We start from the raw sequence: 18,115 nt of genomic DNA, 5'->3' as shown, positions 1-18,115 counted from the left end.
AGGCACCGAGGGCCACGTGGTGGCAGTGTTGCATCAGTGTGTGATTTACATGAAGCACAAATGCACACACGCACGCACACACTTAAGGGAGAGGTCAGTCCAGATCATTGTGCATTCCTGTAGGCGTCTGCATTTAATCAATATGAAGGAAAAGATGGGGACATTGGACAGAAAGGAAAAAGAAAGGTGTTGACTGCAGTCAGGATGAAAAGGGAAAATTAAAGGTCAGGTAAAAGAAGAAGAAAATGGGTATGGAAATGATAAAATGGTGAAAAAAGCAAGAGAATGGGATAAGTGTCAGATGAATATTCTTTTTTTTCTCGTTAGCACTTTTTTTGCGGCGTGCTTTTTTTCATTGAATGAAATATGGTTTGAGAGGAGACTGTGGCGCTTGGATAAAGAAGTGGAAGGAATAGGTGAGAGTCTGGGAGAGAGATGGAGGAGTGTGTCTGCGAGAGAGGGTGGAGGAAAGGCGGGAGGGAGGGAGAGGCAGAGAGTTAGAGGATAAATGAGAGAGCAGCGCTGGCTCAGCCACAACGCCTCACTGCCAGACGAAGGAAGGAGTCCAGGAAACACACACATACACACACGCACACACACATACGCGCACAGTTCAGACCAGCTGTTTCCAGGAGCACCTCCTGCAGCCTGAGCTGGATGTTTGGACTTGATGCGTCTTTGCATGGATGCATCTGGATTTATCTACTAACCTGTGGCAGTGTCTTAGACTTCAGAGGGAACATTCGTGGTTTTTTCTCTTCTTTTCTTTTTAAACAAACACTACAGAGCGACTGCACAACCTGTAACACCATGCTGTGCAGCTGCTCTTGTTAGAATGACTGCTGTGAACAGTTTGGACTGTGTGTGAGAGCCGGCCAGAGTTTCTGTTAGTGTGTGTGTGTGTGTGCGGTGTGTGAATGTGTATGCATCAGGATGAGTGTTCCCATGTTGAAAATTGGAGCGGTGCTCAGCACCATGGCTATGGTAACTAACTGGATGTCCCAGACCTTACCGTCGCTGGTTGGACTCAATGGAACCATCATCTCCTCAGAGGGCACGCATGAACGGATCGTCAGCGTACGTATTCATATTCATATGACTAAACACGCACGCATACACGCTGCATCTGTGCACTTCCAGAACTTCGTCTTCATCAAACGATAGAGACGCGTTTTTGTTGTCACTTGAGTTGTGATTTTCAGCAGCACCTTCACATACTTCTCTTTTCTACACAGCAACATCCACTTTCAGTAAATATAATGACATAAGCTCTCCTTTGTGACATGATCTGTAATTATTCCAAGATAAATGTCTGCTTATTCACTGTAGAAGAAAAAAAGCCCCAGCTTCTAAGATATCTACGATGACGGGGGAAGTAAGTCAGATTCAATTATCAAGATCTTCGGGGATATTTTAGCCTGCATGCAGCAGATATTTGATCTGTTCACTGGTGCAGAAAAGACATGAAAGAAGGTAGAGGAGGAAAAAAAAGCGCTCACAAGATCAGAGTCAGAGCACAATTAGAAAATACACTACAGCAGGTGGCACAACTGAAGAATAAATAGCACTAATGAATAAATAAATAATCTTTTATGAGTCATAAAGAACACATGTACAGTATGCACACACTGCTGCACACACACACACTGCTACACCCACAGACCGGTAATAGGATTGCTCTTTCTCAGACTTACTGGGGTGATATTTCTCCTGGGGAAGGCTGACTCACCCAATGGGACAGCCGGTGATTTGTTGCCCTAGCAACCCCCCTGGCAACCCGAGACATGGGGGATCACTGCACGCACCCTGGTTTCTTCACCCCGTATGCGTATCCTGTCCGTGCATTGCAGTTTGTGTGCGTTTGTGCGCACACTCAGGGTTTGCATGATTTACCTTTCTGGCACCTCGCATCTGCTGCGTGGTGGCACTTTGCAAGTTCAGCAAAGTGCATGTAGTCTCATGCAAGCAGGTGCCCACACACACACACACACACACACACACACAGACCGTGGCTGAAGCAGATGGAGATGTTAGATGGGCAGTGTTGCTACTGCAATAGTTGACAGGCAGTTTCTAGATGGGAAATGTCTGAAATCTGGCTGTTGTGTCTCTGTGATCCAGCTTAATTGCACATAAATTTAATTGTTAGCTACATCACTTTCGCCAAAGTGTTTATTTATTTATTTATTTATTGCCAATTGTGCTTCCCCGGAGTCTTATCAAATGAACTCAAATGCTCTTTAATCAGCACTACTTGTCAGGTTCCAAATGTGCTTCAACTTTGCTGAATTAATTTTAAACTGCATGGTAATTAAAACATAAATTGTATTAAAAGGTTTTTCTTTTTGTTTTTTAAGATAAGGGCTGCTAATGAATTGGTGCTTTGTTCAGCTTACATACTGAGTAACAGAAGGATTTCAATGGATTCTTTATTGTTTTAAGCAGCTGTTGTAACTATTCACTATCCTCTGACTCTTTAGCATTTAGTTTAAGCTTGATTGAGTTTTTATTGGTCATTTTTAAACTGTTCTATTCATTTATTTACCCATTTAGCCTGTTGCCACAACACATTTCAGTTGTTGGCCTTTTACTTTTTGCTACATAATATTATTATATTGAGATTAATGTTGCAGCGTTTCTGTTGCTAACCTGTTTTGCCACACTCAGTCAGAGCATTCAGTGTTTATGTGTTACCGCTGACTCACTATGCATATTTTTCTTATGTCATAAGAGCATATGACTTTTAAAAAAGAAGGCTTCTATACAGTCTATTCATTGCAGTGCTAGTCTGGGTAAACACACTCTAAGCTAGATGGTGTCAGTAAGACTTTCCGATTTTTCTCTTATATAGGATGTTAAACACATTTTTCTGAGTTGCGTACGTCCTCCTGTCTCCTCAGCCTCTTATCAACAATTTGTCAACTGCAGAAATGCGGCTCTGTTTGCTCTGCGCTCTCTGTATTTGCTCTGATCACAATCAGTCGAGCTGCCTGTGTAGATTTTTATCATTTTTCCCTCGTGTGAAATGAGCCCCGAGGTGCCATATGTCCTCTGTTTAATTACATCGAGCAGGAGGCACAGCCGATGCTCATACATTCAGCTCATTCACATCTTCCTCTTTTTAAACCTCAACGCTCGCGTCGTCAGCTCCATTGTGAACATTGTGAAGGTTACCCCTCTGAACCCAGCTGATAGATTTATCAGATGTTTCCCTCCAGGCCACCACGGTCCCCCCTCCATATTTCCCTCTCGTGCCTTCATCCTCTCGGCAGCCTCCTTCTCTCATCCTCCCCCTCTGCCATTATTCTTTTTCAGGGTTTTTAGGGCAGCTCAGTGCGACAGGCTGTGAGTGTCAGATCAAACTCAGCCGTTCCTTTACATTGTTCTAAAGTGTTATCACTAAGTAGGTCAAGCTGCAGACCTGGATAAACCTCACAGTAATGAGCTCGTGATTTAGCGTCTTCTGTGTTTTTGTCTTTATGGTTTTTAACTTCCTCTGCTGTTACTTGCTTCCAAATGGTCAGCCCTCTGGGAACAATCGGTGTCGCCTCAACCTAATGAGTCCCAAATAACCCAAAACATAAAAAAAGGGTCTGATTATATAACAGCTTAGACTGTATTTTTCAAGTGCTAATAATTGCCTGTCCACTCCTCTGTGCTGCAGTTTCTAAAATCACCTCAGCAGGTTGGATTTGTGCCATTCTTTAGGCTACAAAAGGTTAAAAATAGGATTCCCCTGTGGTGAGGCAAATAATAACTTTTTATTTTATTTTCCTACTGTCTGAATAACAAAAAGCAAAACGTACATACTATTACACCAGCAGGAGTGCTGACATTTAAATAGCTGCAAATGTACAGCGTTCAAACAGAGTTGTAAAGGAGCCAGTTGAAATGCCTCTTAAATGCTAGAATTCGCACACGGTGTGCCTCTTAAGCCCTTTCAATTAAATCTCTGTTTTGTTTGTTCTTCGTATCACGATGGAGACTCTCTGATCTGAAACTCATTGTTTGATTCATGAATTAATACTTTTTTGTCTTAAACCAAAGCCCCTCTGATTTCGTCCCCCACTCCCCAAATCAATACCAAGGACTGGCATTAATAATAAGCACAAACGTTGTTTTTCTTTTTGAACATTAAAATCTCTATTCGACCGCTGGCCTCGTCTTTGAAGAGCACCTGATTGTGGATTATCAACACTAATCTTCTGACCCTGTGCTTTTTTTCTTTTTCACTTTAATCAAATATTCAATTAATAACTGGATTTTAGATCCTCATGGGTAGATTCAAGTGGTGCATGTTAAAATAAATATTGATTTTGAAGTGATTTTTTAAAGGATGTCATAAATGCAGGCTCCAGAATCCTTTCATGTTGAACATGCAGACTGACCCACAGTGATTTGATTAGTTATTGAACTTGGGCCTGGTTAAACATAGACTGTTTAGAACTGTGAGATGTGTAGTGAGAGGACCCAAATGCAAGATGCAGGGAGGCAGAGTTCCAATAACAAAAGGCGAGCTGTTCATTTAGGCTGTAGCGAGAGCCAAGAAACTAAATAGCAGAATTCCAAAAACAAGGCAACAACATGGGAACACAGAGAGAAGGTACGACTACAGGCAGCTCAACAAAAGACCAAGGGGATGCGGGACAAGTTATACACAGAAGGCTAATCAAGGCAGGGAGTAATATCAGCTGTACAATCAGCTAGATGAGGACAGATGGGAAGTAAAAGCAACTGTAAAACATAAGAGGCAAAGGATTACCAAAGTAAAGCAGGAAATGAAGAATAGACAAAAGAACACACTGGATATGTATAAGCTTGACAGAAGCAAATATAAAACATTAACCAGAAGTAAAACATGACAAGTACTTAATGCTCAGAAAGCTCAGGAATCAATGAAAATCAGATCCTAAAAGCTGAGATGTCAAACTCATTTTACACTGTGGACCACATGCAGCCCACTTTGAGTGGACCAAACTTGTGAAGCTCTCCTCTCTGTCAGTGCAAAGACATTTTATTACACATTTAGTCCCTGAAACACTTTAATATAAGGAAATGAAGTGCAGTTGAAACAATGCGTCTCAGTTTTTCTTCATGATGAAGAAATGATGCTGAAGTCTGTCGTCACTAATCTTTGGCCTTAGATTTTAAGACATACATGTGTAAAATTAAAGAAAAAGTCCTGTTAGCTCCTGTAATTATAAAACTGAACATTTTTGTTAAATGACAGAATGTCTTTCTATCAAAGATAAAAAAAAAACAACCCAATAACTTTCTGTCATTTATTTACTTTGGTGTGTATCAGTGGCCACGAGGGACATTTTTATTAGTAGGAAAAGCTCTAAAATCTACAAAAATATCGTTAAAATCCCCAAATGTATGCTTTCCTTTACACTTTACAGTGCTGTCCCATGGGCCAGACTGGAGTCTTCAGCAGGCCTCAGGCCTCATGTTTGACACCCCTGTCCTAATAACATTAAAGAACAGGACAAATCCTGTCATATTATAATTTCTTGCTGGAATCTCGTGGTACGGTTAAATAATACGTTTATACTTACTGGCTAAACAAGAGCTGAACATGAGCTTATATCTGTGTGTGTGTTTGTACCAGGCTTGTTTCACACATTAGCTTGCTGAGGTGCTATCTATTAATAGCCAACTCGTACTACTAACTGTTGTTGAAGCCAGTCTTGATTTCAGTCAGATTTGCTTTATTAAGTGATCCACAGAGCAGATAAAAGTACTTGTTCATATCCATAGGGAAGAAAATCTGCTAACACAGCTTTTCTCCTTTTTTATCAGCTTACCTGAAACTACTGAATCAACAAAATGGCATTGATCTCTCCCCCACTTCTACAACAGCCAAACCACACACTACTACAGTGTTTCCTGTTTCCCTGCTGTTAGCTTTGTGACAGCGTTGTTTAGCTAATTCAATTTTTATGTTTTCTTAATGTAAAAAAGAGAATTTTCCTCATATACAAAAGAAAGTTCAATCCTGCAGTTTATCACAAACCTGACATAGTCTTTACTCACCAGGACGGTTATGAAAAATTGTAACAGGAGAAATAACTTGTAACTATAGTTAGATAAATGTAGTGGGGTAAAAAAAAAAGCACTATAAAAGCAATATTTTCGTTTGACTGTTAAGTAGAAATTGAAAGCTCAGTGAAAAACGCCCACTCCATTGCAGCAGGAGGACCTATAATAGGCACTTAAGGACAGTACTGGAGTAGACGTATTTTTGCAGCTGATAGTTTTATAAGAATTGTGAACGTAATGAAAGCCGATAACCACTTTAGATGAAAAAATGAGCATTTTGTTGTCCATGTGAATGAACACACAGGTGCTTTTCCTTGGATGAGCTAATGTCATTTAGCGGTTCAGCCATTTTTATGATGAGATTCATTCTTAATAACTTGGAACACCACGTTTCCTGCTGCGTTGCTCTGCAGCAGTGGGTCATCCATCGTCATATTCATGCTCTCAATACAGGCAGAACAGACAACAATTGTACATACTACTATAAAACAATGACTAAAAATACCTTGGGCTTCATGTCGCCCCCGCTAAGGGAAAAAACTGCAAAAACTCTCATTTGTTCATTTGAGTAATGGCTGCTACAGCAAAGCTATTTTTAACTTTTGTTGTTTTACATTTTGGGAACAGAAGCGTTCGACCAGAAGGAAGAAACTGGAACTGTCTGGTGTGCAGGGATGCTGTGGTTAACCAGTCAGCCTGTTAGACCACTTAACAGTTTGATTGAGTGAGTTTGTGTTATTTACAGATAAGAATCCAAACCACGACAACAAAGAAAAGGATAAAACAGATTCAATAAAAGCAGGATAAAATGAAATCATCGTGGTTTTATCAGTGCGGAAACAAGAAAGCCTTCTCAAACATGGGAGTCGCTGGGGCCCCTTCTTGCACACAGCTTCACAGTTTGCTTTAAAATCAAGCTTCGGATCAACAACTATTCAAAGGCATTAACATTAAACACACTCCACAATCTGACCTTTAATAAAAGTAGCTTTGTGTTTAGGAGGGCTTTTCCTAAAATCAGTAATTGTGTATTTAATCTTAGACGTGTTCAGCTGTTTATGAGTCCTCGCTGAGATAATAAGGCAAGGCAAGGCAAGTTTATTTGTATAGCACAATTCAACAACAAGGTGATTCAAAGTGCTTTACAGAGAGACAAAGCTCCTTGTGTTTGTTACCTTCCAATTACGTGTTGCCAACAAGGAAGTTGCAGAGTGCCCTCTGGTGGACACACTATGCAGCCTCAACACTCGTAACATGGTTAAAATATTTTTTCCACCTCAATTTCTTACCTTTTAAATTTTCATTATCAGTCCCAACCAATATATTGATCAGGCTCTGATTTGTGTTATCAAAATCATTTGTACTAGCTACTGTTTCCAAGGTGTCCAGAATATTATCTAAAAGAAAGTCAGGCTTAATTGGATTTATCAAATCTATCAAAAACATTTTCCCTCAGTCGCTGTGATCACTGTTGAGGGTGTTATGAATGATTTTACCTTGAATCACATGCTTCAATAACGGCTTCGCTTAAGAATGAATACATTTCCTACCTCCCATTTACAGTATGTGCTGAAAGATAAAAGTAGGCATACATATAAACAGATCATGGGAGATGTGCAGTCATCATTTGGAAAAAAAAACCCTCATATTTTTGTGTAAAGGTAGAAATAAAGATAAGAGGAGTTACCGCTCTGTGCTTTTTTCTTTTTCTATTTTTTAGGAGAATGTAGTCTCTATTAAATCTCCGTTTCGTAGGCTTTGTAGGGTTTTTCATGTATTTTTTATTTTCAGCCAACACACTTCTTTTCAGCGTCTCAGTCTTATTCAGGTCAGACTGTAGTCATCAGGGCTGAACAGATATTTTCCTTTTATGTCATTATCGTCGTAGCCAGCACGTAAATCTCTGCGTGATCTCACCATGATGCATCTCGTGATTTCAGCGTCTTTTTATGTTTGTCAAACAGAGATTGTGCGCTTTCTGTGTTTTCATTGGGCTCGACTTCACCAGAGACATCCATGTCCAATTCTGAATTTCTCATTTGTTGCTAAAATCAGCTGTGACGTCTCCCACATGTCTGTGTCCAGGAAAGCTAGCAGCATTACTGGAGAGTTTCCACTCTCTGCCTCCACGGACGGAACTGCTGTTCTGTCTGGCAGAAAGTCACCGACTCCCCAGAGCTCCCACAAATCTGCACAAAAGATGATTTCTACCCTGCAAACAGTCCACACCAGTGCACAACCAAACATCTATGAGCAACCACTTAATCTCTAAAAACTTCAATCATCAACTTAAATTTTAATCACTGATATTTGCTTTCTGTTTTGTTGTATTATTATTATGCAATGTCAAAGCATACGAGTGAGTTCATAGCACTGAAGCTTTTCGCTTTAATCTCTAAATGTAGCATCCGGTTTTCAGATTCCTCTAAAAACCCTTTTTAAGCTAAATTTAAATCAAACTGACAAAGCAGAAATAAATAACCACCAATACCTGAACCTCTGCTTTTTTTCTCTCTTTTTCTTCTTCGTTTCTTGCTGTTTTCACAGTTGAAGAACAAAATGTGTCTCTCAAAGATATTCGACATTCACAAGACCGTGAATGTTGAACATCATCACCCTACATTCATCAACAACTTCAAATGAATGTCAATGTTGCTCCATCCATCTCTGGATGTTCATTGTTTTACCAATAAGTTTCCTGCATTAGTGCATTTACACATTTGTTTCCTGCTACCTGGATGCAGCACGCAGAACAAAAAGGCATTTTAACCATAAATCATTTAATCCCTCCCAGTTTGATTTGATGGTTTCAAATGTCAAACCTGTGCATTGTTAAATGTCAGTTTTACACATTTTAACTTGGTTTCCATTGTGGTTAATCTAATCTGAGCCAGATGTTTTAGAGTCTTTTTACTGACAAAAACAGTCCCATGGCCTGCGTGTCACAGAAGCATAAAGTAGTTAAGCCAAGGAGCAATGGTGAGGTGTTTATTTGGTAATGGAAATAGTTGTACTCCAGCTTGTTGTGTACATCATCTGCTCTGCTAATAGGTGATGAATTTGTTTGTTGTTCTGTTTTGCTTTCTGTGCTTTCCTCTGCTCACCCTCTCGTCTGGTAATGTGTTATCCCGCAGTGACTTCATTAACACCGGGCGTGTTTGTGTGCAGGGGCTGTACCCGGGCTCAGAGGAAGGCTGGCAGGTTTACAGCACGGCCTCGGATCCCGACGGCAGGTGCATGTGCACGGTGGTCGCCCCGGCACGGAACCTCTGTAAACGAGACCCTCGGAGTCGACAGCTACGCTCGCTGACCGAGCAGGTGCGTGTGCATTTGTGAGTGTTCGTCTCGCGCCTTGACTTTTCAGTGGTCAGTGTTGACATGCAGCACGGGGCAGAGGCAGTGTACTGGAATGAAAATATTCACTGGACTGTCTCTTTGTTTTGACACTTGCAGAAACACACATGAACAGACACACACGGGCTTCGCTGACAGATGTATTCCTGATACATCAGTAGCCAAATCCTCTGTAGACTGCCAGTCATTCAGCATGCCAAAAGAGTTTAAACTCAAAGAAACGCTGACAGATGGGTGGGAAAGAAACACTTTGTTCTGTGTTGTGGGTGCAGCTCAGCATACGACCATACAAGCGTGTAACTGCTTGTGTGTGTGTACATGTGTACGGGGCTATTCAGTTCATGCCTGTGTCCTAAGAGAGGGTAATAAAAGTGATTTGTGACAGAAATTGATGAATTATTGAACGGCATCAAGTAAGCAAACATTTCTGAATGCATTTGCTATTCTCAGCCTCGCACACGACGGCACGTTTTCTCACCAACGCTGTAGTAAACCGGAGCACACCAATGGCAATATCACAAAGATTACTACTCTTTTTGTCCTACACTGGTGCTGTTACATCCTGTTCTCGCTTCACACAAAACGAGAGAGAAATGAGAAAAAGGTAGATGAACACTATCAGAAATAACTCCCTCTTCTCTCCTCGCTCTGCTCTTGTTGAGAGTCTTTTGTATTTATGAATCTTAATCAGCTCAGCATGTCTGTGGAAGTGACACCTAGATCCCGCTGTGAGTTTGTGTGCGGTGGTGTGAGCGCTTATTTTTTATTTTTCTATTTTTTTTGCTTGTCTGGCCTCCACAGAACGTGTTGTACAGGAGATGTGTGGGCGGGTTTGTTTGTTTGTTTGTTTGTTTGCATATCACTCCTGAATATCTGGAAATATCTGGGTCATTTTTATAGTAGATTTTTTTAAACACTTGTTTTTCATTCAACATTAAAAGAGATTTCAAGTGTGTGGTATACCCTCTGCCTGGTTAGTGAGTGGGGGTTGTTTTTTAGAGCAGGACACGAAAGGAGAGGGACTTCTGTTTAAATGGACCTAATGAGATCTAAGAGAGGGGAACAGGGGGTCTGCAAACTGTGTGTCTTTGTATCATATTGTTGAGTAGTGAATGGGGGATGTTAAAGCCGAAGCATGAACTGCTTTTAATTTAAAAAGCGTATTTTCCTCACACTCTTTTATTTATCCATTTTTATTTATTTACCTTTCTATTTTTTCAGTCAGGAGTTAAAAAATGTTTTTTAATGTGGTGCCTACAACTTTTATGAAACAATAATAATAATAATAATAATAATAATGATGATGATGATGATGATGATGATAATACTACTACTACTACTACTACTACTAATAATAATAATATATTCTATTTCTACACAACTTTAAAAACTCTCACCACCTTCCTTTAATACAGAAAATTAAAAACACATACACAATTAAATGAGTAAATAAAATTAATCAATTATTTAAATGAACAATTAAATAAAATAAACACATAAAACCACAGAACAATAAAACTGCCCACCATACTGTTTGCAGTTTACATTTTGAACCACATGAACAGAATGACTGTATTTATCACTGTCAGCCTGTTGGTCACTGCTTTAGACTCAAATATCTCGACCAGTTTGGAAGAATTGCTGTAACCCTTGCTGCAGATATTCACGGACCCCAGAGGTTACTTTGGTGATCCTTTGGTTTTCATCTTTTAACATTCAAGATCTGTTAAATCTGCCAAAAAACCCCAGCCTGTTAATTTTGTTGGTAGAATTTAACTCCAAGGATCACTGTGTCACTGTACAGTGCTGCAAAGTTTACATCTAGAGTTGCTAGCTTAATTGTAACTCTGTCCCTTTGTTGCATATAAACATTATGTAGTATATTATGTATACTTTGGGGTTTTGGAGTCCCATCACTATTAACCACTTATATATCAAAGGTAGGGTCAGGTGACTAAAGCCCCATTCACACAGTGCCAGAGACTGGTTAGTGACCCTTTTTGAACCACCGGTTGCTACCAAAATGTTTATACTCTGGTCTGTTGGTGAAAACCTTCTAATGATTGCCTTTATCACCAGCAGATTGCTGTGGTCACCAATAGTTTGTATGGACCTTGCTGGCATGTTAGCAAACACTTGCTAGCTACTTTCTGAGAGGTAGTAAAACTGTGAAAAGTGCGACACAAACTGTAAATGGAGACTAGTTGTCTTCAGAGTAAAAAGTCTGCCCTTGAAATGTGTTGGAAACAGCACTGTGGCACAACTTTTAGATTAAAGCGACCATTTACAGTTTGTATTGCACTTTTCACAGTTTCACTACTGCTTGAAAGTAATTTCAATCTTCCATGCAAACAACACGTGACTGCACATTTTTTCACTTCACAACAGGCGGTTGTATCATGTCCAGCATGGTGGATGGCTTTTGAGGAATATGCACATGACATCACATGAGAAACCTCTAGCATAGTGCGTGAATTCTGCCAGGGTAGTGTTGTCTCCAGTTGAAAACAGCAAGCTGTGAAGTACTTAATAACAGCTACGATATTCTTCTTCAGTGAAAATGAAAATTTAAAACAATCACCAATGAATCCCTGAACACCTGTAACATCAGTGTCTGAAAACATCTGCAGCTGTTAGCTAACACTGGCATCACTATCAGTTCTGACAGCTTGTCTTCCTCCTGCTGCCTCCTCCGTCTTGGTTGGTGGCCCGTGTCACTACTAGATCCATAAAGGTGTAGACCTAGATGGCATTGCATCACCAGGGGTGGGTACTACAAAGTAAGATTACTGGGCTAGCAGGCTTAACATCAGAGTGTACTCTGTCAAGAAAGTGGCTCACTTTTTACCGAGCTAATTCACCATGGTAACTTACATTGAACACATAACCTGGTCAGGAGCAGGTTCTTTCACTTACGGCATGTTTTCAGAGCAATATATATTATCTGCTTAGAAAATGGAGTATTTGTGTAAGTAGTTGTAAACCTTACTAATGTCAGGAAAGAAGCCAAGGTGTAGGTTAAAGCAGCTCAGACTGTGTGCTGCATTGTCATTAAAATGGGCATGTATTGATTTTGTGATGCAAAAAGTGTATAAATGGTTTTATACTTGATTTAAATTCACTTAGTTTTACACGGGTAGAATTGCAGCAATGAGAACACAGCGCATACTTTAAGTATATCTATTCAATCAATAAAATTAATTTTACTTTGATCAGCCAGTAAACTGAAGCAATTTCCACATCTTTATCACATCTTTCCACTCAGTGTATTAGGCTGTGGGACAGTAAGCTAGTCTCAGAACTCTAATATGCAGCAACCACTTTAGAGATAACTAGCAGCACTGAGAGCACACTCAGCTGTAAAATTATGAACGCACATTAAAATGTTTATTTTAAATGATTAGCTAAATACATAAATAACCAAGTTAATGATCTTCTATAGAAAAGATCTGTTATTCTATTTGCTGTTGTTTTTAGGGTCTCTAAAGAGACCAATCTATCATCATCATCTGATAACTCCTCTGACTGAAGCAGGCGTTGCTCATAGGGATCATTTTGTGTGGTAGAAGGGTCAAACGCTCATTGATTGTCATTTACAAGTCGATAGTTAATGAGCATACTCCAGATAATACTTCTTTCTGAAACATAGAATTATCAACATTTAAAAATTGATCTAATTTTTTATACATTATGTTTTCCATAGACTTCCATAGGATTTTGTGTCCCCTCTGTTGGCCATTAAAAAGACGAATTCCACATTGGTTTCACTTTTCAGACAGCAGCTACGTGGTTCTTCCTGCTCTTTCATTTCACAATAAAAGTCCCTATATACATATACATTATAAAATATAAAAAATAACATAAAATAATAAGTAAATGATTATTGAAATACAGCATTTGTTTTGTTGGTTTAACATTAACACTCAAACCAGCGTGCAACAACTTTTTTTTGTCTTTGCTATGCTAGTTACCATGGGGGGTTAAAAATTCAGTGAACTAGCCCTTTGTTTGTCATCATATCACCACACAGCCATATTTGTAGGCAAACAACAGGTGTTTGGAAACAAATAACAGGTGCCAGTAATCAGACAGCATCCAAAGCCAATCATAAATGACACTATGTTTGCACTGAAGCACCGCAGCAATTTCCTAATGTTGTAAACCTGCTCAACATTTGGCAATAAACCCCATTCTGATTCTGAAATATTAATGGAAGGGACAAACAGTAATCACTGATGGTATCAGCAGCATTATGCATATGCGTGTGTGTGTGTGTGTGTGTGTGTGTGTGTGTGTGTGTGTGTGTGTGTGTGTGTGTGTGTGTACATCAGGTCCAGAACGTGAGTCAGTCCATGGAGGTGGTTGACCTGCGGACATCCAGAGACCTGCAATATGTTCGAGACTCTGAGCCACTGCTGAGAGGAGTGGATGGACGGTTACACACTTATGTGGCCAGTCCCCGCAGTCTGACAGCTAGGAGCCTGCAGGTAAACACACACACAGAAACACACACACAAACAGACACACACACACATACACATCAAGTCGCATACAATGCAGACAGTCGCTGCAGGGAACATATAACCTTTGGTGTGAAAACATTGATTTCACGCATGCCAAGCTGAAGTTTCTTGCCTGCTCTCAGACACGCGAGCATCTTTCATCAAGAGGACAAAACTTGTCTTGAAGCTGTCAATTTGCTGGCTTCATGTCTGCTGTGTTAAAGTGTCACACAGCCTTTTTTCTGAAGGTGCCAGTAAAACTGCAGCATCACTGCACACATTAAGGCTTCAAGCTGTCATAAAAAAAAAAAATCTGTCTGGAAAGAGTCTGAATTTTAATATTAATGACCAGATTAGAATAATATTGACACACAAAAGCACAGAACATTTTTTCTGCATTTGTCTTTTATAGTTTGTTCCTTGGTACTTTAAATTTGCAGGAGAGAAGATAAGATTGCCTTCCTGGATAAGTATTGTGTTTTACTGAGGGAAATCTGAATGTATTTCACTTTCTAAATTAGGAGTACTAATCTCATTAGGCTTGGTGCTTTCTGCCATGATGCCACTGGCAGGCGTCTGTGCCAACAACAAAACATGGGGAGGGGTAGTGAAAGATTATTTCAAGAGCTACAGAGAATGACAGGCCGTGGATCTCAGGAGGGAGAGTTGAATGATCTAAACAGTTAAATCAGCTGTGAAACGGCTTCATTTGGCAGCTTAATGACACTGAAGTGGAAGCCTAGCATAACCCAGCTCACTGTTTACACATGGATGTAACTTTAAGCAGTGATTTAGGGACTTTCATCTCACGGGACAGATAGGCAAAAATTATATGGTAAAGTATGGTTGACATTTTTCCACATTTAAGGTTTGTTAATCTGCTGCTTTTACAGGTTTTTTAATCTATATTAAGTTGATCAGAAACGGATGTAAATGGATTTTATGAATGGAAAGTGATGTGAAGAAGTAATTATTTTCTTGTGTGACTTTAGATAGACAGATAAAAGTAATAAATAAAACAGCCAACACATTTGAAATATGGAAATGTGGTTAAAAATCATATTATTGTGCATTAAACAGCTGCTGTAAAGTGGTCGGTTTAAAGGACCTCCTGGAGCGCTCTGACTGAAGGTGCTACTGGTGATAACCTCCTGGGCATGGCGTGGTCATGTTAGCTTTAAGAGCATTCTTCTCTCTGCCACAACAGTGCTGAACTGTTTCAAATTCAGACGTGACCACAGAGCCTTCTTAATAAGTTTTCTCTGTTCCTGTCTGCTGTGCGGTCTCCTTCCTCCCAGCAGGCCAAAGCATAAACAAAGCACTGGCCACCATCGTATTGTCCACACTGCACAGCAGGAGTGGAAAGGCCTCAGCCTTTGTCTCTTACTGTACCCCGCCTCCATATGGTTCTTCCAGTCCAGCTTATTATTGGTCACACCAAGATATTTGCAACTGAAGATAACTTTCACCTCGATGCCTCAAGTGTCATTTATTGTCATTTGTCATTTATTATTTTTGTGGTTTTCTTCATATACCACACTGCAATACGGCCAAACATCTCGACTTTGTTCTTGTCTGTCCAATAGACATTGTTCCATAAGTCTTGTCTAGATGCAGCTTTGCAAACATGGCCATGCTCTGACATGATCCAGTGCTAATTTCAATTCACACAGTTCTCAAATGCAGTGTAAAATAATGAAAAGGCTGTCATAAAACTGCACAACCCCATATTCACACACACAAATAACAGCCCTATATTACAGTGAACAGAGATAAACTAATACAACAAGCATGAAAACAACAATAACTAACTAATGTACATAAGTTAATAACATTAAAGGTTTATATCTTAAAACACAATGAGAACAAGTTCAACAGGAAGTTATTACTATTTCAGTTAATTGGACCATGAATATAAATGTAATAAACTGATATAATACATAAATGTCAACTAGAAAATGTTTAAACCTCAGTTAAAAACGATACAGATCCAAAGTAAACATTGTAATTCGACAGTCATTTTGAGGGGTCACACACAGCACACATTATGCACAGTAAATTAGATCACGGGGCCAAACTGTCAAGCTCTGCTGTAACGTCTGCAAAACAACATTCGTGCAAACACCTTGACTTTGGCACGCAGCACAAATTCGGCTCCTTGCTTCTGCATCCTCTTCCTGAAAATGAAACAAAATGTCACCTTTTTGACACAGTGGGGGAGACAAAGCATGCATCGCAAATAGTCAGAGCAGGACTTCCCGGGAGCGCTCTGAGGCTCACAGCTGTTGACAAAAAAAAGACACCCGATGGAGGATAGCAGCCAAATATAAATCAGTTTTTTTTGTTTTGTTATGGACGGAGTTCCAGAAAACTGAGCACACCTCGTGGCCTCAGTTCAGAATCAGAATCAGAATACTTTATTGATCCCTTTGTTGTTGCCATCTTTAGACCATCTACTTTTACTCTACTGAAATACAGCCTTTCACAGTCATAGTACCTTAAAGGTATACTTAATAGATGAATAAATGCAGAATAAACACAGGGAATGGCATTAACCTACATTCTAATCTTGGAGACCTTTTGGATTTTATTACATTTAGATTTTATAACAAAATGTAAATAAAGAACAACGAACAATGAGGCAAGCAGCTGCAAGGGCATTTATGTGCACTCAGCTTAAGTTTGCAGAATTTAAGGTTATTATCCATTTTTATTCGTGTTTATTTAAAGAAAACTTTTTTAATACAGCATATTTACACTGGAAAAGGAAAGAAAAGCTGTGTAAATTTGAAGGAAGCCTTTTTGACTCAACTAAGCGGTGAACTGTTGTATCAACTTGATTCAGTCAAGTTTAGGATCACTGATCTAATTGTGTGTTCAGTGACTAATTCAAATGAAAACACTTCTATTGTCCTGTTCGAATGGCTAATGAGGTAAGGCCTGTGCTAATTCGGATTAAAACTGATAATCTACTATTGGAAAGGTAATTGCTTTTCCACCGTGCTCTCCAACTGAGAGGTGAACTTAGACAAATATTCACACACATGTGTGTATGTGTAGCCTCAGGAAGTATAACCTAAATTCAGTAGGTGATAGCTGATCGAAAGACTGCCATCCCAGTTCATTCAGAAGCTTGATATCTCGGGTTATATTTGTGAAATATTTGCTTGCTCATCTTGTCAATGTCAGTAATTCCAAATTTACAGGTGAATCTTTTCAATAAATTCAGTTCAATTTTATTTTTATAATGCCAAATCACAACAACAGTTGCCTCAAAGCATTTAATATTGTAAAGTACAGACAAACCTCAACATTAAGGCGACCCTCAATGAACAAGTGCTTGGCGACAGGGGGAAGGAAAAACTCCCTTTTAATAGGCTTTGGGATCCGTCTGTCGTGACTGGTTGGGGGTGATTGGAGGAAATAGGACAAAAGATCCAGTACTTCACAGTCCTTCATTGGTTAGTTTGTCTTATCATGGATTTATGAAATATACATTTAATATTCTGTGGTCCCAGGACGAATAGTTTTGTTTTTAGTGTGTACAAGAAATAACCCTCCACAAACCATCTTGTCCGACTGTAATCCTCACCATAACCCCAAACCAAGTCTTCATATTAGAATTCATTAATAATTAAGAATTAAAAATATTTAATTCATGCGGACTTTGTCTACAAAAGGGACGAAAGCTCCACACTGTGACTGTACACACAGATTTTTTTTTGCCTGCTCATAAAAAGCAGTAGAAGTACACACACACACACACACACACACACACACACACACACACACACACACACACACACACACACACACACTAACCCTTACTTACCCCAATAGGGCATATTACCGCCTCCCCATAAATCCATTCTGCCTTTCATCTCTTGCCGAGCATATCTTAACAGCTGGGGGGGGTCTGTTTTTAAGTTTTTATACAGTTGGTTTATGCATACGCGCGCGAGTGTGTGTGTGTGTGTGTGTGTGTGTGTGTGTGTGTGTGTGTGTGCATATGATTGTTGCTCCTGGGGGGTTTTCACAGTCATAAGCTTTTGCCTTTGCACTGAGAGGAAAGACTCTTGAATATTTATGTGGAACTTCAGTAAGTTTATCAATAACTAAACAGTATTTTTAACCCATGGAGGAAGGAAACAAGGGTGGAGGGCGGGAGTGGAGAATGGGATGTCAAATGGGAGTCATAAACAGAGAGAGATGGTGGA

At 39.6% G+C, this 18,115-nt stretch overlaps 1 protein-coding gene across 2 annotated transcripts in view; it reads left to right on the top strand.

The window, feature by feature from the left end:
- Positions 1–18,115, top strand: part of LOC102202029 (noelin-2-like) — a 37,795-nt gene that overhangs the window by 3,628 nt on the left and 16,052 nt on the right. The window contains exons 1-3 of one of the 2 annotated variants that reach the window (XM_005744524.1): positions 502–1,077; positions 9,211–9,360; positions 13,728–13,883. In XM_005744524.1, coding sequence (XP_005744581.1) covers positions 934–1,077; positions 9,211–9,360; positions 13,728–13,883 — 450 coding nt within the window. In that variant the 5' untranslated portion in view covers positions 502–933. Of the gene's footprint in view, positions 1–501; positions 1,078–9,210; positions 9,361–13,727; positions 13,884–18,115 lie in introns of those variants that run through there. The other variant, XM_005744526.1, reaches the window with a different exon arrangement.

Source organism: Pundamilia nyererei, unplaced genomic scaffold (assembly GCF_000239375.1).
Source record: "Pundamilia nyererei isolate P.nyererei 1_Seehausen unplaced genomic scaffold, PunNye1.0 scaffold00145, whole genome shotgun sequence".
Lineage (NCBI taxonomy): Eukaryota > Metazoa > Chordata > Actinopteri > Cichliformes > Cichlidae > Pundamilia > Pundamilia nyererei.
Note: the sequence above shows the minus strand (reverse complement) of the source record. Positions and strands in the feature narration are given on the sequence as shown.